The 26777-nt window shown below is 39.4% G+C and overlaps 1 protein-coding gene across 1 annotated transcript in view; it reads right to left on the bottom strand.

The window, feature by feature from the left end:
- Nucleotides 1–26777, bottom strand: part of gpr158b (G protein-coupled receptor 158b) — an 85405-nt gene that overhangs the window by 9796 nt on the left and 48832 nt on the right. Inside the window, exons 6-9 of the mRNA XM_020649194.3 lie at nucleotides 21522–21631; nucleotides 18467–18705; nucleotides 8910–9048; nucleotides 24–129 (exon numbers count right to left, since the gene is read on the bottom strand). Coding sequence (XP_020504850.2) covers nucleotides 24–129; nucleotides 8910–9048; nucleotides 18467–18705; nucleotides 21522–21631 — 594 coding nt within the window. The remainder of the gene's footprint in view (nucleotides 1–23; nucleotides 130–8909; nucleotides 9049–18466; nucleotides 18706–21521; nucleotides 21632–26777) is intronic.

The raw sequence follows: 26777 nt of genomic DNA, 5'->3' as shown, positions 1-26777 counted from the left end.
GAGCTACAGGTACGAAGCGTTACCTTTGGAATGAGCAGCAGGCCCAGAGTCACGGTCACACTCAGGTGAGTGTGAGCGAAGAACAAAAGGAGCATCCAGTCAGGGTGCAGACCAGGAACCAGAGAGAACCTACAGAATGCAAAAACAGAAGAAATTATGTTCAATCAGCGACACTTTATCAAAGTTTATTTACATTAGAAACTCAGCAGTAAAACGACTTTGAGCGTCTGTGAAACATCTTCAGACACGCATACAAACAGACATTAAACGCAGCTTTTTGGTGATTCTCTTAAAAGTACCAAAACCAAGAGGCAATGACTTCACACACTGTAAACAGAGGTATTAAAGCAAAGCTGGGGGGTATTGGAACCAGCTGGCTCTATAAGAGGTATAAATGAAGGTTGTGAAAAATGTGTTCCACTTGACAAAGTTTCAGGGTGTAGCAGTTTCTTTCTTTTGAGCCATGATACATTTTGAATACTTAAAACTGTAGACACTCCAGAATAGACAGTTTACATGTGTTTATAACAATTCAACTTGTACACATTGCAGCCATTTTTCACTGATTTCTCTCAGGGCGGGAAGCTAATAAGCTTAATTTGATATTAATTTGTGTTTTATTTCTCAAATCAGTTAACCTATGTGGAGCGTAATTGAATTATTAATTATTAAGATATCTTTATTTAACCTCAGATTTAAGAAGGGGCACCTCTTCCTGTTAAAGGAAGAAAATAACTTTAATGGTATAAGTTAATTAATCAGTCAGTTTCATATCTTGAAAGAAGTAAGTTCTGGAAATGTTAAACAAGAAAACACACAGACAAAGTCCTGAATTTTATGTGTAAAATTTAATATAAAAGGGGTAAACAATAATGTATAGATGAAACAGATAAAGAATATGATTATCATGATCAGGATAATGTAATTATAATGTATGGTGACATTATATATTTAGTAATGAGATAAGACGCGGTATTGTTTGAATGACTTAATCAGAAAATGGACAAAAAGAAAAAGTCGATTAAAGAATTTTGGGATTCTATTTGGATTTAAAGGAGGGCTCTGAATAGACATGACTCAAGCCTGAATCTTCCAACACCCCTTGCCACCAGCAGTCTTACTGTGAGATGTGTTCAATTGAACTCCGCCGGCTGGTCCCGCGTTTCAAGCGGTTCTTTCCAGGTCCAGAGAGGTCCACGGGCCAGATTAGATGCCTTGACACCTTGGTCGCAGTGTGCAGCTGGGATGGAGATTGTACGTCGGTTCAGCTGTCGTCTCGGAAGCTCCAAGAGGATCCAACAGGAAAGAAATGATTAAAGAATCTTTTGATACGTCGATTCCCAATTCAGATTAACCGGATGGCCATCTTGATGAATCCAAACTAAGTAATTGGCGTTCAAAATTGAAGAGCAAAGACTTTGGAGAAGAAAGTTCAAAAACCTTGCTTGAGCCAGAAAGAATTGATGTTCCAAAAATTGTGCGTGAAATAGAAAGTTTGGCAGAGACTTGTCTCTACGGCACAAGCTTAAAAGAAGTGATTCAGACCGAAGTCTGAAGAGAAGAGAGCCAGAGCTGAAGCTCTAAACTTCACAAACCAAAAACAAGAAGAACCCAAGATCTGAGCTGAGTGTGAACTCTTATCTGCTGGCTGAGAGGAGGGGGGTCTGCAGGCAAAGAGGGGTGCCTCCCACGGGTGACTCCCATTCTGACCGGAGGACAATTGTTTAAACTAAACCGAGTTTACTCAATAAGATTAAGAATAAGAATCTAAACATATATACGTCACCATACTTTCATTTCAATATTATTTCTATCAGATCCACGTTGATGTAGGTTCACATCATATATTTAGACAAACATTTCTATCAGATTCATGTTAAAATGAAAATCACACCAAATGGGAAAATCCTTAGTTAATCCCAGCCTGTAGGTGAACAAAACCATGTTATACAGTCAGCATTCTTAATAAGACATATTAGTAAAGTAGGAAAAGAAATTGGTGTCTTTAAATAACACCTTCTATAGCTAATATCAAAGAGTATGCTTTATAACACGTCTAAATGTATAATTATGAAGGTTACGTATTCATGGATATTCTAACACTAGATGGCAATAGCGCTCCACGTCAAATTCATATTAAACATAATAGAACTCTCATTGCCGTTCTGAAGATCAGATTTTGAGTTTAAAAAGATGATTATAATACATTCAATGTGACAATTACAAATATCTAGATGAAGAAAGACATAAATGTTCATTTGATGCAGAATTGAACGCTTCAACAGATGGTCAATTTTACGGCTTTGCAGAGACTGGTTTCGGTCAACAGTTCATGTCTTTGGGGTGAATTCGTAGATAGTGTTCTGTTTCCCAGGTGTTGTAAAAGTTCAAAGCATCATGTGGCTCACAATGGCAAGCAACAATCATGTGTGGGACATTGGGCAATATTTAAAGGTAAGATAACTTTGGCCCCCAATTACGCATCCGTGACATTCAGACTGAAGGTAAAGCGTCACATGGGCGTACATAGTGAGGCTTTAAACTGATGTGTGTTCTTTGTGCCATTTCAATCAAAAATTAGGTTTCTATGTTTCTTTTAAAATAACCACATATTCTTTTATTTACATTTCACACAATGTCCGGACTTTTTTAGGAAACAATGCTTTACATGGACTTCTACATTGCTATTCTCTACAGTGAATAAGGAGCAATATTGATGCTTACCTGATATAACAGGCCCAGATTTTACTTCTTAGAAAATAACATCCTAGACAATTGATTACACCAATATGTTAAACATCGACTGATCTGAGACTGTATCCTTGCAGTTCTTCTCCAGTTGTCTGATGACTTTAAAATGTTAAGAGTTAAAGGCTTGTATTTTAAATCTTGCCATGATTAAGATTCTGCTCATTGTTTGTTTACGCCTTTATATACACCTGAAATCATTTGAAATAGGAGGATATAGTCTGGCATTGATTCATTCTTTGTTCAACCTTAATTATTTAAAAGAAACCAAATTGAGTGTTTCAGAGCGAGGATATTTGTCCCATCTGTCACCACTGACTCATTCCAGAGATGTGCAAAATCTACGTCAAGCTCACAGTAGTTATTCTTGTATCCTGTGGCTCTCTTGTAACACTTCATGCAATCATTCCAAATATTGTTGCTGTTTTAAATTTGGCACTTTGGATGAACCAATCAAAGCAAGACACAATGATTGATCAATCAATACAATTATTAGACAATCGGAAGGCATATTGTGGTTTTTGTTCAAAAGTGTTTGGAAAGATTTCTCATCCAGCAAAAACTGCAGAAGAGTTGTTTCCTTCTCATTTGTAAGCAGGTTTTACAGGTTGTTGATTCTCTGCTATAACTCTCAATAATCACAATAACACAAATATTTCCAGAGTGGGCACACGTCCCTGAATCTGTTACCCATAATTATTTAAGTGGACTTTAATTTGAAATGATTAAAAGGAACATTTAAGTTATATTTGGTACTTGAATTCACTTTTGCCAAATAAAGTCAGCTGGCCTCGTTTGCTCCTGACTCTCTGAAAAGAATAGACTACAGACCCCGCTGTCATCCCTTTATTCAACTCACACATCTGCATCATCTGTGATGTAGCCATGGAGGGCAGTGAGAGAAAGTCCTGTTTCTACTCAGGCTCTCATTGGCTAAAGTAGCCTAAGAGCAGTGAGTGGAAGGTCCTGATTGGTCAAATGAGGTGTCAGCTGAAAGGCCATTAACTAGTCCAGAGGAAACAGTTGAAGAGTGGAGGGGAAAATGAAATGCAAAGACGTGTTTGTTGGTAAGTAGTCTGACAGATGTGTAGATTGTGGTTGCTCTGTTGGTTGGATATTGAAATTGTTCACGTTCTGAATCACAGGGATGAGAGTTTTCTACACCATCAGCGTGTGGATGTGTATGAATGGATTAGTTCATATTGATTGAGACTTCACATAGCAGCCTCTGCCATCACTATGTGAATGGGTAGGTGTGACCTGCAGTGTATAAAGTGCTTTGAGTAGTCAGTAGACTAGAAAAGCGCTATACAAGCTCAAGTCCATTCACCATAAGATACTGTACCATAGGAAAAGCAGAGATTTTGTGTATTCCTCCACACCACAAACACAGCGGCCTGCACTAGTCCATTCTTATTTAAAAGGGTTTTCTAGCAGACGGACTATGCAACATTTTTATTCCCTAAAGCAAGCAGGAATAGCATGATATGTAACAGCTCCACACCTCAGATGAAGACGTACCCATTGAAGTTTCTCAACAGATTAAAAGGCTGTGATCTTTTCCTTTTCTGAGCACAATGGACCGCTGGAAGAAAAATCAATCAGCAACTTTTATAAAGGAGACGGTGTGACAATGGAAGTTTTTGCCCGAGGCTCCTGCGAGCACAAAGAAAACCAGCTGAGCAGATTTACTCCCAGTGCAGCGGGATTGAGAAAGTTTCTCTTTCTTTAGGAGTTTTGAAAAAAGGAAAGTGTGTATTACTTCTTCCAGCAGACTTTAAGCTGCTCAAGTCTTTCAGCACAGATAGTCAAAAACCTATATTCAGACATGACAAATAGAAACAGGCTTGTGTGTAAATGATCCAGAAGTGCACACAAACAAACAAGATGTATAATTAAAATGTAAAGTAGGGTGGCTGTAAAGATGTTTGATGCATGTTTGAAGTCTCTGCAAGCTGATTGTTCATGCAACACAAACCTAAAGCAGCTGCCTGAAGGTAGAATCACATTCATTAAAACTGCCTCCACTCTGCTTTCTACAGAATTCAACACAGGTTGTCTTTAAATATGTGATAAAATGAGCTCATCCAAACCACATTGTTGAGAAGTTTAGTTAAGTCCTGATACGTACTAGGCTTGTGAAACAACGTAGCATACTCTGTATCTGCATTGTTTTGTGGAAGAAGTGACGCCAAGTGAATTTCATTTAAAAAAATTATGATATAATTATTATGGTATAATTATTAATTAAAGAACATTTTAATCATGGCCATTGGTTATTGGTTATATTAGTTAGAGAAGTCTGATTTCAGTTGGTGCTAATAGTTGAAACATTAGAAATAAGTATTACATTTAAGGGAAGTACTTGATGGAAATGATTGAAATGGAAACTGGTGTTGCTTTTTATGTTGAATAATGGATTTATTCGGGCATATTTTTGGCAGGCATTTTGTGTTATGGGTGGAGCTGCGTAAGTAACGTGGGTGCGATGCTCAGGTGGTGAGAGAAAGTTGAGAATGTGGAGGAGTAAGAGCAGCACGCCAAATGTTTTCTCATCATGTTTAAATTAAGAATTTTGATATATTAAGTTTGGATTCTGTTTTGGAATTGTGGACACTCTGAGTGAATGAACTGGAAAATGAAAACAACGGATCCATGAGTTCTGATATATTTAAGTGGACACGCTTTAGACACAAGGGTTAGGGTTATAGGTTACTCCTATAACTTAAAGACAACAGTCCCCCTGTGGTCTAAATGAAACATCTGTGTTGTGCTTTGGTCAAAACTTAACATGAATCAAGCACCAGAGGAGGTTTGTGACCCTGTATAAACCAGCTCTCTCAGAACGCTCTGTTTTGGTGTGTGTGTCTCTTTAAATCCAATGAGCCCCCCTGAGTTTTCCTGGTAGACATCAATCCTTCGCTAGCGAGAATAAAAATGGCGGACCTGTGCAAAAGTTTTGCTCTATGCTGGGGGTGGAGTCCATGGGAGGAGATATCAGGGGAGGGTACTTTTTTTTTTATGCAATGGATGTTTGTTGTTTTATTGGCCTCCACGAACTCTCTTTCATAAGATATTTTGGGGTCATTTTTGCCTTTATTGAAAAGGACAGCTGCAGAGAGACAGGAAATGTTGTGAGAAGAGAGACATACAATAAAAGGGCAGAGGTCAGATTTGAATCCATGGCCTCTGCCACATGGACTAAAGCCTCTGTTGTTGAAACAGATGCCCACCAAAGCTGCAAAAAATACTAAAAAGCACAGTTAGAGTGAGGAAAAAAATTATAAAATCAAATAACCGACTATAAAAATGTGGAAAGCATCATGGAGATATGGGAGATAATGCTCTAGTTGACCGCAGTTATTTGATCAATCATTCTTATTAGTTGATATCATTTTTTTTATAGTGACAGTACTATGATAATGTAATCCTCCAAAGTATTGTCGCTGTGGAGTCCAAGAGATAATTCAATGAACCATATTCTGGGTATTTCACAGCAAATATATGACATTTAACTCCAAAAAAAAAGAAATGTACAATACTCAGGAAGTTGTCTTACTGAGTACATGGTGTAATTTCCTGCTCTGTGAGTGTGATATAAAGGCAGACAGACAGTTACAGCGCACAGAGAGCGTATTTTGGGATCTGGCTCAGTGGATCTACTGTGTCTCTGCCTGGGAAAGACATTTCTTATTTACTTCCTTTCAACTGGCTTACACAAGCACTCGGCTGACTCTGTTTTCTCCCTGATGAAGAGGGCGGCTGAATTCCCTGCCTTTCATCTGACATGTTCAGCATTGTAGTGCCTGCTCCAACAGAATAACACCTCCATGGTTATGATTAAACAACAAGCTTGTGCTGCACGAGCGTGTAAAGTCCTCTAAGCCGCTTGCTATTGTTCACGCTATTTCCTCCTCACTGTCACCAAGATGTTCATGGGGAAGAGTCCACTGTTCCACACTCTTAGCTTTGTAACATTTCTCATTTATGCCCCTTCTCTAGCTCCCCATTTCATCTCTCCCTGTACACACCAGGGATGTTCCTAGTGACTCATTTTACTGTTGCTTAAACAGAAAATGTAATTCTGGCTAGTCGACTAATCTAAAGGGAAGAAAACAATTAGAGAGCAGTGCAAATTGAAAGCAATGAATGTAACACTGCTAAAAACTGTCCAAAATCATATTGGATGTAGCCTACTTAATTACTATTTGACACGGATCATCACATTCCTCAACAACAGAAATTGAAGGCTTTTTTGGATGTGCATGGTTGAAATGTGAGGCACTCTGTGACGTGCATTACTCTGTGGATAAGAGTGCTGCAGAGTGCTCACTCACATCTGGAGGGAACCAGCTGCACTGTGAGAATGACCTTTTTTCGATTTCTCCAGTGCATTCAACACCATCCAGCCACAACTGCTGGGAGAGAAGCTGCAGAACATGGGCGTGTACGTGTCTATCACCTCCTGGATTACTCACTACATGACAGACAGACCACAGTTTGTCCGACCGGGCAGTGCTCAGTCTGGAATCGTGGGGAGTAGTACAGGAGCTCCACAGGGACTGTGATATCTCCTTTCCTTTTCACCTTGTACACCTCTGACTTTCAGTACAACTCCAGGTCGTGCCATCTGCAGAAGTTTTCTGACGACTCTGCGGTGGTGGGGTTGTATAAGTGATTGCTGAGAGGACGAGTACAGAGCGCTGGTGGATAAATTTGAGGAGGGGACATGAAGACATCAACGGCTTCTAAAAGTGGAGACCAGGGAGATGTTGAGTGACTTCAGAAGGAAAAGGACAGCTTCACCAACGCTCGGTGTTCTGGGAGAGGACGTCAACATCAGACCAACAATGAGGCTGTGAAGGGGATGAGCAGACTGTTTTCTGAGGAAGCTGAGATCCTTCAACGTGTGCAGAAAGATGTTGGAGATCGTCTGCTGTGGCCAGTGCACTGTAGTTTACTGAGGTCTCTGGAAACATCAACACACTGGAAAAGGTCATTAAGAAGGCCAGCTCTGTGATTGGCTGCAAGTTGGACGCTTTTGTAGAGAGGAGAACACTGAACACACTGTTATCCATTATGGATAATCCCGACCACGCACTGCACCACCTGCTGAACGGCAGCTCACTTTAATGTAACTGCATATCGACAACTGGGATCAGACTTTAGTTTAGTAGCTTTTGAGTTTAGATTTACTTTATTTGAGTCTGTATAAATAATGTTGAGCATATTTCTGGATCCGTATAGGTTTAGAATTTTCTTTCTTTATTGTTGTTAGGATTTACTTACTTTGTATTTTTTTTCTTCTGTTGTTTATTTGCTTTCATAACCTGCTGCTGTCACACCACCATTTCCCAGTTTGGGCTCAATAAAGTCCATCCATCCATCTAAACAAAGCTAACTTTAGCAATGCTAGCTCCCCTTGCCTTCGGTTCTCCTTGCAGGGAAATGTCCATTCCTCTGCTGAATGTGGTTACAAAGTGCTTCAGTCCACCGTGCTGGTTTAAGTCCGGACAGTACAGCGGGGAGAGCAGTTCCATTAAAAGAGCTACAGCCCCAGTAGCCACCCAAGTGGTGGGTGGCTGAACCACAACATTAAACCAACATTGTGGGCCTATGCTAACAAAAATATGAACAATTGGTTTAACGGACTAGTAGTTATGTTTCTAGCAAGGGTGACCATTTTAACCATTTAGTGGGTTACTCAGCATATTGATGTTGCGTAGTGTCGAAACTGCAGAAGCATTTGAGAGCTTAATGTTGAGTTGTATCATTTCCAGACAAAAAGTATACATTTTGAAAGCTGTGACACAATCAATCAAATATCATCCTGGAATGAATGAGAGAACTGAATAATCATAAGAGCTGCAGATCTTATTATCTATGCTGGCTGTTGTTGTGCAGATCAGTTCTTCTTTAACAGAGCTTCTACTGCCTACATGTCGAGAAGAACAGCTCACTCTATTGTGTATTTTGTTATGTGAGCTATGATGTTTTTGTGTCCACCTGCTTGTATCTTCATTTTAGACCAATACGTTTTGATCCGAGGTAAATCACTCATCTGGATAAAGACGTTTTTCTTTTCAAGACTTTCACAATGAAAATGTTAAACTATGTATGTAGCCAAACCATGAACTGCTCCCCCCCTTTCCTTCACCCACCTGATGATGTGGAAGATGGCTGATAAGAGGAGCTCATTGTAGATGGCCACAGCCATGTAACGCGGCTCATGGAAAGCTGAGGGTACGGTGCGGACAGCGTAGCAGAGATACACACCCCACAGCAGGAACAGGAACTCCGCTGGAAAACAAAGAAACAGAATGTATAAGGCTTTATTAGAAAGAGCCTCTTTTAAAATAACAAAGTACCAAGTTCAATTTAAAGCTTTAATTAATGCTACAACATTTTAGACATGTTTTATTTACTTGTCAGGTAAAAAAAACAAAACAGCGCACACTCATGTTTCTAAGTCGAGTACAAAACTTGAGCTTAAAGGCCTCTTTCACATATATGGAACATGGAGAATTACTTAATCGGGATCTTTCCAAAGGGAAATAAAGAAAACATGACCAAAAGCATCTCTTAAGCTTATTTAAAAAAATGATAATTATCGTTGAATAACTACACAAAGGGAAAAGTAAAAATATGTACCTCAGACTGGAGCACCTAGCCAAAGCTAGTACTTCACTGTTAGGTCTCTGGTCTCACATATTTGTAAATTAGACTAATGATAATTATCTCAATAGAAATATAACAAAAGTTGGATAAAAGTTTGATAAATTTAAGCCTGAAAATTACACCACCCACACACTGGGAAAGCTAATGCGCCTTAAACGCTAGTTGCCACTCGACATCAAGAGAAAAAGAAAAAGACTATAAACAGCCAATCATGTCGCAGGGATATAAGTAGGCTGTCTTTAACACAATCAATTCAAGTAGCAGTTCCTTAATTGGAACAAAGTCCCGTGTTTTCACTGTTAAGCCTGAAGCCAGGGAACGCAGCAGCTTCATGTGACACTGTGTAGATAGCTGCTATCTTCATATTTCACCTATGTCACACATCCATACAGCAATTCAGAGGGAAGATATATCAGGTGGCCTCACAGTTATCAACACATTTCAGGATGTACCGTACAGGATGTGTGCTCAGACAGTTCATTACCACTTCAATCAGCTGTGAAATGAAACTGTAAAACACATCAGTTATAGAAATCCATATTAATCATTTTGGAAGTGATGAAGTGGATCATGTGTCATAGATTATTTTATCAGCTGGCTACTTCAGTGGCACAACACCGAAGACACAGTATGGCACAGACTGACACCGCTGGTCAAACTCAGATCCTCGTAACTTTATTGCCATTCTTCTACAGGTATAGAGCTTTATGTCATTAGGTTCCTCACAGACCAGGTGACGAAGAGATGTGAAAATAAGAAAAAGACTTACAGAACAATACGAGCTAAACAACATGCAACAAGACTGTACGATGCCGTGCATATGGCTGTGGTTTTGAGTATGAAGAAGTAATGTAAACATGTGTTGTCATTGAATATTGCACAGTGTGAATAAGTAGGAAACTGAATGAGTATTTTAAAAAAAAAGCAGGTAATAATAAATAAAGTGTAAATACAATAAAAGGCACAACAGTGATTATTGTCCAGTATAAAGTGTAGTATTTGTCCAGTGTAAGGTGCTGGTGCATGTCTGGACAGTGCATTAGGTATGAGGGTGTTTGATGGGAAAGCGGGGAGAGCCTGTGTGTGGTAGGAGTGGGCCGGACCTTCAACATTGTGGATATAAGCCTCAAGAAAAGTGTCCCTTTCTTTTAAATCCTTTTGGGGATCCTGGCAAATTCATCACCCATTTCTTGATTATTTGAAGGAGATTGCTTTTACAAATTAAGGTTTCTGGTCCATTAGGGGATTTCCACACAGACTTCACTAGACACTGCAACAACTAAAATGGCTACGGTGCGAATATAAGGTATGAATATAGTAGGTAATGTAATTAAGGACATCTTTCTTCATACAGCACCTTGAAGACACGCAGTTACAAAGTGCTTCACAAATAAAAGCAATCAAACGATTCATAAGATGAGAAAATGTACATAAATAAATCACGGTGTTAAGCATGAAAAAGTTAAGATCAGGCAAACACAAAAACAAACTAAGCACATGAAGGCTTCTCTGCACAGGGAAGTTTGAGTTGCTTCTTGGAACAGTCCAGAGACTATAGAAATGAAATAATTTGCCGAAGCAATCTCATTGTTCTTAAATTTGGACGCTTTCGTTTTAGGCGCTCTTTGATAATGAAAACACATTACGAATAAATGTAATTACTTAAAGTTATAAGCAGACACAGTAAAAATAGAGCTGCCATCCTGCTGCTCTGTTTGATGACAGTGAAGTGTGTACCAAGAACTGTGCTGTGTTTGCATCAATAAAGTACTTACTGTGATTACACAACATTAATATTCATGAACAGGCTGAGTCTATAAATCATCACTCATTACGTGCTACTTAGCCTCTGAATGGGGATTCATGGAGAGCTGTTTGCGAGAGAGAAAGGAGAACAATTCACACTGATGCAGATTAATTGTGGATTCAAATGAGCGGCCTATTGTTGACGTTGTCGATTCTCGTCTGCATCAGCGCTGCTTTTCCCTGCATTTCAAGACTAAATGGAACTTTTTATTCATTTTTCCAGAGGTACACGTGTTATCGTGTCAGCACAAGTGAAAACAAGAGGAAACAATCGGCTACATTTTCATAAGCACGGCACGCTCAACTGGGTTGTTTGATTCCTCCAAAGCAGCTTTCCTGTCCTTCAGTGTGTAGCATCAGCACACAACAATGTTCCCGCTGTCTGTCAGAAGGAACTACCAGGATCCCTTTTTAAACATGTTCCTTTAAATACACACAAATCTTATGATGGTAAAAACATAGGGGGATGATTTTGCTCGGTGTTCTATGCCATTAAAGGTTCTGTTTTTGTTCCTCTAAATATTCTCTGTTGCTTAACTTTTCTGTCCTCAAATTGTCCTTAACTGTCCTCCCCTCCTTCCTCTCCCCCTTCTCCTCCTCCATCCAGCTGGTTCTGCATCGCTGCCCACATCCCAACAACCTGCATCCTTCACACGCTTCACTCTTCTTCACTCTTCTTCACTCTTCTTCCTCCCTGTCTCTCTCTTTCTCTGAGCCTGCCTGTCTGTCAGCTTTAAGAGGCAGAAGAAGCTTCTCTCAGGGATCTTTCCTCTCCCTCTTTCCAAACAGGATTAGTCTCCCTGCTGTCAGACCGGCTTCAGCGAGGTGCCCATCACTGCCTCCTGCTTCAAGACACAGTCATTAGGAAGCTACTGTTACACAAAAGCGAGGCTGTCTTTGTACTCACATGATACTTAAGGGATACTACCTGCAACTTTTAACCAAAATAATCACTCTTAAGCTTGATAAGTTTCTAAATTATGGTCATTTTAAGAACTGTATGAAAATTTTGAGTCAGGCAGATCTGGGGTAGAAGGGTGGATTTTTTTATGCAGAAGGACTGTTTTAACAGGGAAAACAAAACTGGGCCCTTTATTTATATTTCTGTAGAGCTCTATTGGACTAACCATGAATCTACTGTTAAATAGTTTCCTGCATCTTAATCTGAATATTTCTGGTAAAATAAAAAAAAATGAAAATTGACTTTTATAAAATGGCATGAAGCATAAAATAGGGCTTTCACAAAACTCCAAAAACCGATATTGTATGTGCGACACAAACAGCCAAATTTTTCACTCGGACTTCACCCCGAGTTTCTCCTGCCAGCCCTCTAGTATTTTTTCCACATCAGGTCCGAGTGGGCTGATGTGAGAACGCAACAGGTTATCATAAGGAAAATTCACCTCGAGCCAATAGGAGGGGTTGGTGACATTGACATCCTGTGTTAGACCCACATTTTTGTCACAGTAGGTGGTATACTCACTATGGTGTTGGAATAGAAGGAGGGGTAATCATAGGCAGGTGGGCAGCCTACCGTCAGAGGCACACAGTTTTTTTTTTACCGCCGTTGTGAAGTGTAACGTGGACTGAACATTTAGCTTGGTTTTTGTTTTGCATTCAAGTTATAATGGATAAGTGTATGTAGATAACCCGAATATTTATTTTTAATGGACGATGTCAGATTAAACCCGTTACCCTGTGACAGCATGGATTAGTTGACTGAGTTATTGCCAAACAACACGGAAGACAAAGCGTCAATTTAAGTACTGTAGGCTATCAGCACCTCAGTGGCTTAAACGTTTTGATTGGCAAGATCAAGTCACTACATCCTGTGACTGGAGTCAGCGCATAGACTGTATGCATACAGCATTAATATAAAGGCAAATATTCTCATAATAGCATTTTATGGCAGAGTCTGTTCGTCCGCTACTTCCGCGTCGTTATTTGGGTGCATATGTGAAAATGGCTAAAGTGAGTTTGGCCATATGCAGACGATCCTGTGTATGAGCAATCAAGGTGAAGTTGCAGTGAAATCAATATAACAGCTAAACATTCAATAAGCAGTCAGCTAAACTTGAGTTTGGATATTAAAGCCTGCTGTTTGAGGTTAACTTGTCTTGCCTGGGTTCTTATAATGGTTCTTATGATGGTCGAGTTATATATGTCTGTTGGGTATCTTGCTATATGGGTTCTTATCTGTTGCATTGTCTTGGAGTATTTTGCATCTGTTATATTCTTGCTGATGTTAATGTTCTTTGTTTGGTTTAGTTTTCTTTGTTCTTGTTTTTGCCTTTGCTGTTTGTCGAAGCACTTTGTAAACCTGTGTTTTTAAAGGTGCTATATAAATGAAGTTATTATTATTATTATTAATATTATTATTATTATTATTAACTGTCTGCTGTTGTGCTTGAATTTGTTTGCATGTGTTTTTTATGTTCCATATAGCATTATCTCTTTGATAGATTATTGTACCAGTAAGATTATCTTTAAATCATCCTTTCTGTGTTGCAGCTTCAATATGGCTGTCCAACACACTGTAGAATAAGAATAAATAGAATGACACTTCTTCAGTTTCTCTTTGGATGAATTGACCCGGTGTACAATTCAAGAAGCCAAATTACCTTCCCCTCAATTTGTGTGCAATTTCACACATTTCCCACCTACACCATCAGCTTCTATAAAAAGGTTTGAAAAAGACGAGACCGATATGGAGCAGCTACTTTATTGACAGCTCAATTCTGTGAGGCTGGAGATTCTCTGTTTGCCTCACTTTGTCCATCAGTGTCTGAACTGTGCAGGGTGTTTACCTTTAACCAGGCTGCACTAATGCCTCAAGGCTATTAAACCCTCACAGTTCAGTTCAGACAGCGTGCTGCCTCTACTTCTAAAACTTGATTTTTAGAGAGTGCCACAAGTTAACAACTTAAAAAAAAAAAAAGTTTCTGTGTAATTTCTTGTGGCTTACTTTGAGAAAACAGATCCAATCACTGCAGGCAATATTTATGATGTCAAAATAAATGCATAGAAACTATAAAAGGATTGAATGCCACCTTAAAAGACTTTAATCAAAGACCTTCTTAAAAAAAAATCAACTGACCCCAATGGTTTAACTTCTATAACTAACATACTCAGTCCTCCCCATGTCATCATCATCACAGTTGCTAATGTAAATATTTGACTGATCAGTCTATTATCATACGTAGCTGTTACTGCTACTACCACACATACTTCAACCATTATTACTGACATTGTAGCTATGAGCCTACATCTATTTTATTCTGTGCTGTTCCTACTCTGTCCTCTACTACCACTAAGTAACAACTAGGTAACCACTTAGTTACCATTAAGTAACCACTAGGTAACCACTAAGTTACCATTAAGTAACCACTAGGCAACCACTTAGTTACCACTAAGTTACCACTAAGTTACCACTAAGTAACAACTAGGTAACCACTTAGTTACCATTAAGTAACCACTAGGTAACCACTAAGTTACCATTAAGTAACCACTAGGCAACCACTTAGTTACCACTAAGTTACCACTAAGTTACCACTAAGTAACAACTAGGTAACCACTTAGTTACCACTAAGTAACCACTAAGTAACCACTAAGTTACCACAAAGTAACAACTAGGTAACCACTAAGTTACCACTAAGTAACCACTAGGTAACCACTAAGTAACCACTGAGTAACCACTAAGTAACCACTAGGTAACCACTAGGTAACCACTGAGTAACCACTGAGTAACCACTGAGTAACCACTAGGTAACCACTAGGGAACCACTAAGTAACCACTAAGTAACTACTAGATAATCACTAAGTAACCACTAAGTAACCACTAGGTCACCACTAAGTAACTACTAGATAACCACTAAGTAACCACTAAGTAACCACTAAGTAACCACTAAGTAACCACTAAGTAACCGCTAAGTAACCACTAGGTAACCACTAAGTTACCACTAAATAACCACTGAGTAACCACTAAGTAACCACTAAATAACCACTGAGTAACCATTAAGTAACCACTAAAGAACCACTGAGTAACCACTAAGTAACCACTAAGTAGCCACTAAGTAACCACTTAGTTACCACTAGGTATCCACTAAGTTACCACTAAGTAACCATTAGGTAACCACTAAGTTACCACTAAGTAACAACTAGGTAACCACTTAGTTACCACTAAGTAACCACTAAGTAACAACTAGGTAACCACTTAGTTACCACTAAGTAACCACTAAGTAACCACTAAGTTACCACAAAGTAACAACTAGGTAACCACTAAGTTACCACTAAGTAACCACTAGGTCACCACTAAGTAACCACTGAGTAACCACTAAGTAACCACTAGGTAACCACTAGGTAACCACTGAGTAACCACTAAGTAACCACTAGGTAACCACTAGGTAACCACTGAGTAACCACTGAGTAACCACTGAGTAACCACTAGGTAACCACTAGGTCACCACTAGGGAACCACTAAGTAACCACTAAGTAACTACTAGATAATCACTAAGTAACCACTAAGTAACCACAAGGTCACCACTAAGTAACTACTAGATAACCACTAAGTAACCACTAAGTAACCACTAAGTAACCACTAAGTAACCGCTAAATAACCGCTAAGTAACCACTAGGTAACCACTAAGTTACCACTAAATAACCACTGAGTAACCACTAAGTAACCACTAAGTAGCCACTAGGTAACCACTAAGTAACCACTAGGTAACCACTAAGTTACCACTAAATAACCACTGAGTAACCACTAAGTAACCACTAAGTAGCCACTAGGTAACCACTAAGTAACCACTAAGTAGCCACTAGGTAACCACTAAGTAACCACTGAGTAACCACTAAGTAACCACTAGGTAACCGCTATGTCACCACTAGGTCACCACTAAGTAACCACTAAGTAACTACTAGATCACCACTAGGTAACCACTAAGTAACCACTAGGTCACCACTAAGTAACAACTAAGTAGCCACTAGGTAACCACTAAGTAACCACTGAGTAACCACTAAGTAACCACTAGGTAACCACTAGGTAACCACTAGGTCACCACTAGGTCACCACTAGGGAACCACTAAGTAACCACTAAGTAACTACTAGATAACCACTAGGTAACCACTAAGTAACCACTAGGTCACCACTAAGTAACCACTAGGTCACCACTAAGTAACTACTAGATAACCACTAAGTAACCGCTAAGTAACCGCTAAGTAACCGCTAAGTAACCACTAAGTTACCACTAAATAACCACTGAGTAACCACTAAGTAACCACTGAGTAACCACTAAATAACCACTGAGTAACCACTAAGTAACCACGAAGTAGCCACTAGGTAACCACTAAGTAGCCACTAGGTAACCACTAAGTAACCACGAAGTAGCCACTAGGTAACCACTAAGTAGCCACTAGGTAACCACTAAGTAACCACTAGGTAACCACTAGGTAACCACTAAGTAACCACTAAGTAGCCACTAGGTAACCACTAAGTAACCACTAAGTAACCACTAGGTAACCACTAAGTAACCACTGAGTAACCACTAAGTAACCACTAGGTAACCACTAGGTAACCACTAAGTAACCACTGAGTAACCACTGAGTAACCACTGAGTAACCACTGAGTAACCACTAGGTCACCATTAGGGAACCACTAAGTAACCACTAAGTAACTACTAGATAATCACTAAGTAACCACTAAGTAACCACTAGGTCACCACTAAGTAACTACTAGATAACCACTAAGTAACCACTAAGTAACCACTAAGTAACCACTTAGTAACCACTAAGTAACCGCTAAGTAACCGCTAAGTAACCACTAGGTAACCACTAAGTTACCACTAAATAATCATTGAGTAACCACTAAATAACCACTGAGTAACCATTAAGTAACCACTAAATAACCACTGAGTAACCACTAAGTAGCCACTAAGTAACCACGAAGTAGCCACTAGGTAACCACTAAGTAGCCACTAGGTAACCACTAAGTAACCACTAGGTAACCACTAGGTAACCACTAAGTTACCTAGTGGTTACTTAGTGGTTACCTAGTGGTTACCACTAGGTAACCACTAAGTAACCACTAAGTAACCACTAAGTAACCACTAGGTAACCACTAGGAAACCACTAAGTAACCACAAAGTAACCACTAGGTAACCACTAAGTAACCACTAAGTAACCACTAGGTAACCACTAAGTAACCACTAAGTAACCACTAGGTAACCACTAGGAAACCACTAGGTAACCACAAAGTAACCACATGCCAAGGGTCTTCCCCTTTATCTGTAATGTTGTTTGGTAGACTTAGTGTCTGCTCTAAATTGTCCTAGACATCACAGACTAGTTCTGGTGGGTCAATATGACCCTGACGTTAATAATGTATTTTCTAGAAATGCAAAGCATTTGTAAGAGTCTGGCAGAATTGGCATAGCAGGGACACACCATCAGACATGTCCATTTACTCCATCTCTCTTCAGGAGTATTCTTGTATGTATAAACTTTCTTCAACTTAAGACATTTGGGTCTCCTGAATATTTCTTGTGTGAGGTCAAGTTCTTAGTAATTTCCTAAGCAGTAACCACTAAAGGTTTTTTGGCTACCACCCATATACCATTAATAAAGCACTACTGTTTTTAATCACCTGAAATTAGAGAAATTCTATTGAAAAGTAAACTACCATTTAGATAAAGAGTGTGTGTGTGTGTGTGTGTGTGTGTGTGTGTGTGTGTGTGCCCCTAGGAAGGTTAATGCTATCTTGTTGTCATCATTCCCCAGAGGAAAACTCTTAAAGAGCACAACAACATCATTACTTTCTGTGTGGAAAGATGTATAGCTGTGTTTATGTAAGTCGGCCTAGCTCATCTCATCAATTCTGAATTTATTTGTGTTCAATAAATAACTGTGTTTTTCAAAGTAGTTTGTATTTACAAAATAAAGTCAGAAAAGAAGTTAAGAAAAAATATACTTAGAAACTGGAAATCAACCCATTTCTAGAATTTACAGCAATAATGATCAGAGAGAAATACTGAATGAAATACTTCCCTGAATAATGTTTAATAATGACTAAAGTAAACTAAGTCTTCAACCTCACCAGAAATAGCTTTGACCTGACCTTCAAGCCAATAAGCTCCACACAGTGAGGTGTCAGGAGGACCACCGTTTCCTCACTTGTCCTGTCACTCCTCATGGGGTCATACAGAAAATACAAACACACCACACATAAACACACACTTACCGACAGCCATCATGTAGTCCCAGCGGTCCAGCAGACACATGCTGAACTGCAGACCCTCGGGGGTCAGGCCTGCAGCAATCAGTTCCCGGCTCAGCTCTGGGTTCTGGCACACAGCGGAGGTCCAGGCCACCAAGAACCAAAGAACAACCAGCAGGATAACCAGGAGCAGCCGCAGCACCCGCCAGCTGGTCATGTAAGGCGTCCTCTGAGCCGTGCGGGATAGGAACACCTTTAACACCCTGAGAGAGAACAACAGAAGCCTGTATGAGGGACTGCATAATGAGCAGTGTAGGGAAGTATAAATAACAGATTCTCCTCCTGTGATTGACAGCTCACACCTCCAGCTGTTGCTCATGCCCACTTTAATTAAAATTAATTTGTTTGGTAGGTAAGCATGAGCAGTATAATTCATGTTGTAATTTCTCCTGAGCTGACAGGAGACATAAAACAGAGGGCAGAAGTATGTCTGCAGGAAGAACAAGGAAACTCATTTCCCCCAAAACTGAACAGGACAATTGACTTCAATTAATTTTCTTGTGGAAGTTCATTTTAGAACTAAAGGAAGAAATGTGCAAACATCTATGTCTAAATGCATGCAAAGCTGCTTCATCTATGAGCTGCACAATATTCACTATCCTTATTGCACCCATAAGCCTCTTTTAAAGGGAATGAAGCACATCAGCCAGAATAAGTTATGAAGCAAAATCTGCTCAATAAGTAATAAGAAGTAGACCTAACTACATTAACATCAACCATTTATTTCTGAACCCCAGAGATCTGCATTACGGCGGTCACTATCTTTCTTCAGTTTTGGACAGATAGGCATTGTTAGGTCTATTCGGTAGTCGACAGGTTTTCCATTTGGTAGCAACTTGTCATTCACATATTAGCCACACCCTAAAGCATACACATCTTTAATGCAATTTTTACTCTAAACAGTTCATTATTTACTAAAATCATGATGGACTGACAAAAACATGAAACTAGTAATTGAGGGTTAGAACTTGTGAGGAAAGTGTGTACTTATTTATTTAATAAATCAAATTATATGTAAAGTTTTCCTCAGATACTGTCTAAAATGCCATGTCAGCTGTCAGTGAGTATGTCCACAATTCACTAATCCAACACATAACCAATTAGTCCCAAAAAATCAAGTGGTTACAGGTAAAATATGATGTGACAATGAAAACAGCAGAAAACAACTGTTTCATTCTGTTGTTGGTCAACAATTTAAAAAATACACAAATCAGTGTTTTTCCACCTTTTATGTATTTTATTTTACAACAGCATTGCACTAATATCTGATGGTTGTTTTGTACTGGCCAATACTTAAGTCTATAATCAGTAGCAGCCAGGAAAAAGTGGTAACATCCTAAGTGAGAGGTGGGGTCAGTTCTATATCTGGTTTAATGCAGTCTGGCTCCTTTTTGCATATTTTACCTTTATTAATAGGACAGCTAACAAGAGAGAGGAAATGTGAGGTAGACATCCATAAAAGAGTCGGGGCTGGGAGTCAAAACCTGCCGCAGATAAGCCGAGTACTGAAGCCTCCATATATACGAGGCCCCTGCTCAACCGACTGAGCAAAAAAAAAAGAAAAAAAAAAAAGGAGTACACTTAAAGCCTATGTTTTATAAAGGATTCAATGTTTGGTATCGAGATCTACATGTGGACAAATACATCAACTACTCCAAAATCACCATCGACTCCTCTCTGTGCTCCTCTGCCCTCTTCAGACCAGTCTGTGACTAATCGATTTGATCTTTGCATATTCAGGGGGAGTGGGCTGTAAGAGCTCTCCCCGCCGGTCTCACTTCACACCCACTCGGCACAGTAAAAAATCTAATTGATAATCCTGCTAAGGGAAGACTCCTGTGGACCTCTGACCCCCTACTCCCATCTCAGCAACACTGGAGAGCAGAAAGTGAGTGTGGGTCTGAATAGATACTTGAGCAAGCAGACACACAGGGAGCGGACCTGATGTGAAATTCAAATGTGCTCATTAGTAATAGTTGTAAGTGTGTGTGTGTGTGTGTGTGTGAGAGAGAGAGAGAGAGAGAGAGAGAGAGTCATTTGTCTGTGTAAATTGAGAGGGAGCTGAGCTATTGAAAGTGAGAAAGACTCACTCATAGTGCAAGTTAATAACCTAGAAGAGAGGAGAGAAGAGGAGAGGAGAGGAAAGGAAAGGAGAGGAACTATAGCATAAAACTATAAAACTTTGTGATGTGTGTACCTTCAAGAACTGCTATAGTGAAGAACTGCAATCATTAGTTTACTGCACTTACAACATCAAAAACTTATTTTAGATATCAGTGTGGTGCATTGTTCACCTATCTCTCATTATTTGCTGCTCTGTCTCCGTCTCTTTATTCTCTTATTTTGTTGTCATTGAGCCTGTTCACATAAAGTATGCTGGTTGATAAGATGGGGGGGGGGGCGGGTCACGCTGGGGCGGACTGGTGGTGTCGGTGCTCTCACTGTTTGCCAATTCCTTCTGGAAGAAATCGGAAACAGTTGAATAAACGGCCGACTGTGTTGTCGTAAATGTCTGTAAATAGAGGACCTTAGTGGGAGTGCCCTGCGGTGCTGTGCATTCTGGGAGTTGGTGTCTTTCATCCACATGAGCCAAAAAGACACTTTCTGCCTTTTCTCCATCAAGAAGGCACCAACTTCAAAATGTATTTCACATTTCTACTACATGACCCAATGTCAATACAGAGTCATGTTTCAACGAGTGAAGTATCCCTTTAAGGAGAACAGACAAGGAGAAAACTGGAGATAGGAAGAGAGGAGAAGAAGAACAACGAATACAGTTAAGGGAATCAGGAGAGGAAAAGAAGAGCGATAAAGAAGAAGAGGAGAGGAGTGGAGAAGAAAACGGGGAGAGGAGAGAATTGTCTATTTTTAGATTTTTTTCCACCACTTTAGTTTTCCACTTTGGCAAAACAAATCATCATGTGGAAGGGATAAGGAACTAAGTTATCTCCTCACCCAAATGATCATTATCACACTTTTGAATCTTTGCTTTAGTGACAGTTAAGTTTCGTAACAGTACCTGTAGAGCTTGAGGACGACGGTGCCGTACATGATGGCGAATCCCAGCAGGCGGACCCACCTCAGGAGGATGCATCGAAACACGCTTGGATGGAAGTACAGGATCATCACCTGCAGAGTGATACAACAGCTTAAGTGTTCTGAATGACTCACACATGTTGCTCGGTGAATCACTTCCTCTCCTGTGCTCTTCTTCTTATATGAACACAGAGAGAACCAGAAATGAAAATGAAGTAGATCTGCAGCGTGTGAGAAACTGGAGGCAGATTTGACCTTGTAGATTCTTTTCACACCTCCAGAGCTCCCTCTGACATCTCGAACTGCACGTTGCTCATATGTCAGCCGCACAAACACAGAAGATATGAGGGTTTGAACTGTTAGATGATATCTCACTGGTGATATTCTGTATAAAAGCTATTCATGTGTGATGACTGCATCACAGTTTGATTTGGATTTTGTTATCAGGGGATTGTCCAGACTTTTTTTTTTTTATCTAGGGGGGCGCTGTCATACACAGGGGAGGCATGTAGTAGCATGCACACAAACAAATACAAAATCATACACATTGACCTTTCCTTCCTAAACATTTTGGAAGTATAAAGTCATTCAATTCTTGTGTACATGTTATTTATTTAAAAAATAGCACAGAAGGGGAAAATATTAAACTATAAATCTTGCTCTAGTCTTGAAAGACTTAGAAAGAGGTATTAACGATAAATGCCCCCAGGAATGTGTCGAAAATTTTTGGCTTCAAAAATGTTGAGCATTTTCATGAAAAAATATCGAAACTTCAAAACCGCCATCTTTTTCAGCCTACAGGTGTAAATCAGCGGTTAGGAATTTTCACTAATACTTTGCTTACAGAATGGAGAACAAAGATACAAGACATGTAACAGGCAAATTTGTAAGATTTGTTTCAGGGCAGGAATGTTTTCTTGTGTATCGTCAGTGCCTGCAGAAACGCATGGTGTGATACTACATGGACAACAAACAGAAACCCAGAGCACCTACGATGCCGAATTTGGTTCCACGCCCGCAGATTCAGCCCATTTTTTTTTTTTTGTGGGTGCACAATCTGTAAACAGAGATTAAAATGCCACGAAAGCTACTAACAGTCTGTTGCATCAAAACTCAGGTTGGTTAAAACAAGTGGTGCACCTGACCGGGCAGAAGGCTAGTCACACTAAATGGGGTGACACTTAAGGTTAGATTTCAGGGGGCAGGTGGCATGCCAACCCAGGCCACCCCCTGGAATCGCTCCTGGTTAATGTGAATAAACATGTGTTAGTGAATGCACGTGACTGTGTGCACATGTGCAGTCCAGAATGCCATTTTAGATTCGTAACAAAGCTGAGAATCTCCAGCTTGGCTTGATGTTCGTTTTCCCCCGAAACTGTTAAATCAAAGCATCCATTAGCATTTTTTGTTCCTACTTTGTTTCATTTCACTGGAGTGCATCTCATGAGGAAGCCACATGTCATGTCTCCACTGACCCGAGTGAAGCTTAGTTCCACACTCTGCTCTGAAGATCCAGCACAGCAACTCTGTGCTTGTTTCTACTGGAGCAAAGAAAGTCTGATTCACTCAACTGATGGATAGACGCCCTCCATGGTGTTAATGCCTGACTCCTTCCTGAGTCAGACTCGTCCTGCTGTTAGAATTTACTCTGCATAAATTTCCATCAACCACACAGGATCTCATTTTTTTTTTTACTGTCGATAAAGCCTCAACTGATTTGTTCCACATGTAAGTGCTTCAACTGAGTCCTCTTATAAATCTTAACATGCATGCCTGTAGGCGTTAATCCGAAGACGTAGTATGGAGGAAAACTGGAGCTTAGTACAAACGTGATTAGCCTTCCACCCTCCTACGAGCAGTGAGCGTAGGGTGTACATCAGCACAAATCATCGGCCGACTCATCCACAAGTCAAACCGTCAGGTTAACCCCAACTTTAGTGCCTCACATGGAATTCAATTAATGAAGACTGTAAATAAATGCTGCAGAGAAGCTTGGATCCGTCGCTTATGCTTCCATGTGATGTCCCCAGCTTATTACCTGCTCAAGGCCTGTGCATGATTGGTAGCTCCTATTACTTCATGCATTGTTTTCCAGCACTTCTGTATTAAATGTACCCTCAGAAAAGGCTTGCAGGTGGGGTAAAGGCAAGTTTCCTGCAGGTTTTACAACACTACATAACTTATCATGCTCTGGACCTTCCCAAACTACAGACTGTTGGTGTGTATCTGGCAGCATGCTGTAGCATATTTAATTTAATCGACGGCTTTTTGCTGTTATCGTTATTAGATGACTTATAACAAACATAACAGGATCTTATTTCCCTTTAGGATAGAGACTCTGCTGCTGTGCTAAACTATGTTAGTTTACTCATTCAATTATTTTGCTCCTGCTTTGGCCCGAATTTCCCCTCTAGAGATCAATAAAGTATTATCTTATCTTACTTTAACATGGTACAACAACCCACCTATACACTTTGATTTATTAGTTCAGTGCTCTGACACTTTATTGACAAGTGTGTTTTACCACATATCTTTATTAAATAACAGTACATATTTCTAGTTTTCTTCCATCACTTTTTATCTGGAAATTGAATCAGTGATATCTGCAGGCTTTTTTGTGTGCGCGCGTGTGTGTGGTACACACATCACTTTTTTTTAATCAACTGCTAACACCTTCAGGTACAGAAGTAGTCCCATAATACTTATTCTTAATTCTTATTCTGTTGTAATTGTTGGTTTTCTCGATTTTGATTAATTCCCTTGTATCTGAAATTTCAGGGTTTTTCTTTTTAAGTAAAAGAAAATTTGATTCTTAATTTCAACAAACATAATAAATGTCTCTGGATGATTTGCAGCTCACGTCCTTCAGTATTTATATATTGATCTTCCAGTCTTGATGAGAACCCTTTTTCTTTTAGGCTGAAAAAGTAATTGAGTCTTTGTATTGAAGGAGTTTTTCCCAAGGTGTTATTGTCAATAATGACCAAAAATCTTCGCAACACATTCAGTTGCAATTATTTTATAGCTGCAGATGAACTCAGTTGAATGCACTAAAAACATTGTTCGGTTCATTGTCTGAAACAACATCAGTAATGCAATACATCAGCACAGGGGATATTTTGGCTTCCCTTTGTACACTAGGACAAGGAGGCGACGCATCATTAATCTTTGCATACAGTTGTTTACGTCAGTTGTTGCTCTACACATGATTTTATGTCATAATAAGGCATGATGATTTATATATATATATGTTTTTACATTTGATATGTTTTTACATATTTATTTAAAGGATGATTATCATATCAAGTCTATACATTAACCTTGTGACTGACTTGTGATGTGTTCTCACCTAATACGAGCTGTGTTAGCCTCTCTCACCCCTCCGCACTGACAGGATGTAGGTGTTGTTAATGGGCGGATGGATTACAGATGCAATATAAGCGCTTCCCTGAGGAGCGCAGCCTGTGATGTATCCCCTCTCTATGCTGCCTTGGCATTAAAGAGACAGCAGCTATCCAGAGTAATTAAGCTTCAGTAACAACAGCACCTGTAACCTCTTTTTTCTCAGAGAAGAAGCACAACATCTGTAGCAAAGTAAACAAGAAGCCAACCCCGAGGCAGGAGCAGTCTGTCTGTAAGAAAACCTAATTGGGAACATGAATAATGGTGTAAACTCTGCGTTACCTCCAACAAAAAATGTGTACAGAGAGGATAATGAAAGGACAAAAAAATTAAATCTGACAACATATCACTTTTTCAGGAAGGTATGTCTGAGGATACCACAGTTAAAGGCAGGGTTGGTAATTTTCTCCAGATAAACTTTTAAAGATTTTGGTTGAAATTGTCTTTCGGTCCTGACAGACATTAATAACTCATGTGCTCTGAAAAAGGAACAAAGAAGTGAGGGGGCGTGGCTTTTGAGGGAGCACAAAGGGAATGCTACTTTCAAAATCATGCTTGTTTTCACAAATGACCAACCCTGCCTTTAAAGTGTAATAAAGAGAAGTTACAGGGACATAAGCAGCATGTTTCTTCATCAATATTTCATTTATCTGTTGTATTATTATATAGTCTTCAAAATGACGTGGTCATATATCGCATGAACTGTTCAAATAAGAACATTTAATAATTAAACTGGAATTGACATGGCCCTGTTTACAGGCCTCTGTCCATCAAATGTTTAGTTCGGCTCAGGTATAAAAGATACATAACTCTCCTCATGATTTGAAAAATGACTCACAGAAATCAAAGCACTTCTGCTCCAATCTGCAATCCTCATCAAATCCTCACAGTGCCAAAGTCTGTCATTGGTATTCTGGTCATAAGAGAGCGAGAGCCAGTTCCATGTTATATCCAATACCAGGATTTAAATGTTTTCCTTTTTTATTATCCACTAACCATTGTGAGTCATTCTGCAGATCAGGATGTGATATATTAGTAGGTACAGTATGTGGAGGACAGACAGCTATCTATTAATAGAAGGTTTTTTCTATTTTATTTTCTATTATAGTTTTTTATTGTTTTATATCATCATTTTGGAAATGTAGTTGCTTCCAAAAAATAATTGCTCCATTTTCAGAGAAAGATCTACAAAATAAGAGGGCTTAGCTTTATTTCCCCCTTTTCACCAGTGATGGTTCCTAAAGAAACTCAGCTTTCCTCAAAGATTGAAATGAGGAGACTGACGTTAGTCTTGTGTCTGTGCATTCATTACAGCACAACACCGAGGAAAAGGTGAAACAGGTTGTAGCAGCCCTCGACCAAGACAACATATAAGGAAGCGTGGAGTTCGACCGATGCAATTTATTTATTTCGTTTCGAGCACCGTGAAACTAGAAAAAACAAAAATAAAGCCAAAATTAACATTCAGAAAACAGTGAGTTCAATTCATTACAGATATATAAATATTTACAATTAATTCATTAATTCCTAAACAAACTTTTCACAGTGCAACATTTTACTTTAAACAAACACAAACAATAACATCCACATCACAACAGGCCTGATTCACACACAGGGCATCACATTAAACACTGAAATCACAACAATATTGCACAATCCCTTATAGTAGCAAACCTCAATTCATTCATAAATCATTCAATTAACACCTTCCCAAATTACGCACGTACCTCGCTCCGCTTTCCAAGGGTGCAAAACTTTCATCTTTGGACACAGCGATCTCCATAAACCTTCGAACCTTCATGCTTAATGGTAAACCATAAAACCCTGTTTTAGTATC

Source organism: Labrus bergylta, chromosome 4 (assembly GCF_963930695.1).
Source record: "Labrus bergylta chromosome 4, fLabBer1.1, whole genome shotgun sequence".
Lineage (NCBI taxonomy): Eukaryota > Metazoa > Chordata > Actinopteri > Labriformes > Labridae > Labrus > Labrus bergylta.
The sequence above is the reverse complement of the archived record's forward strand: the minus strand, read 5'-3'. Positions and strand labels throughout refer to the sequence as shown.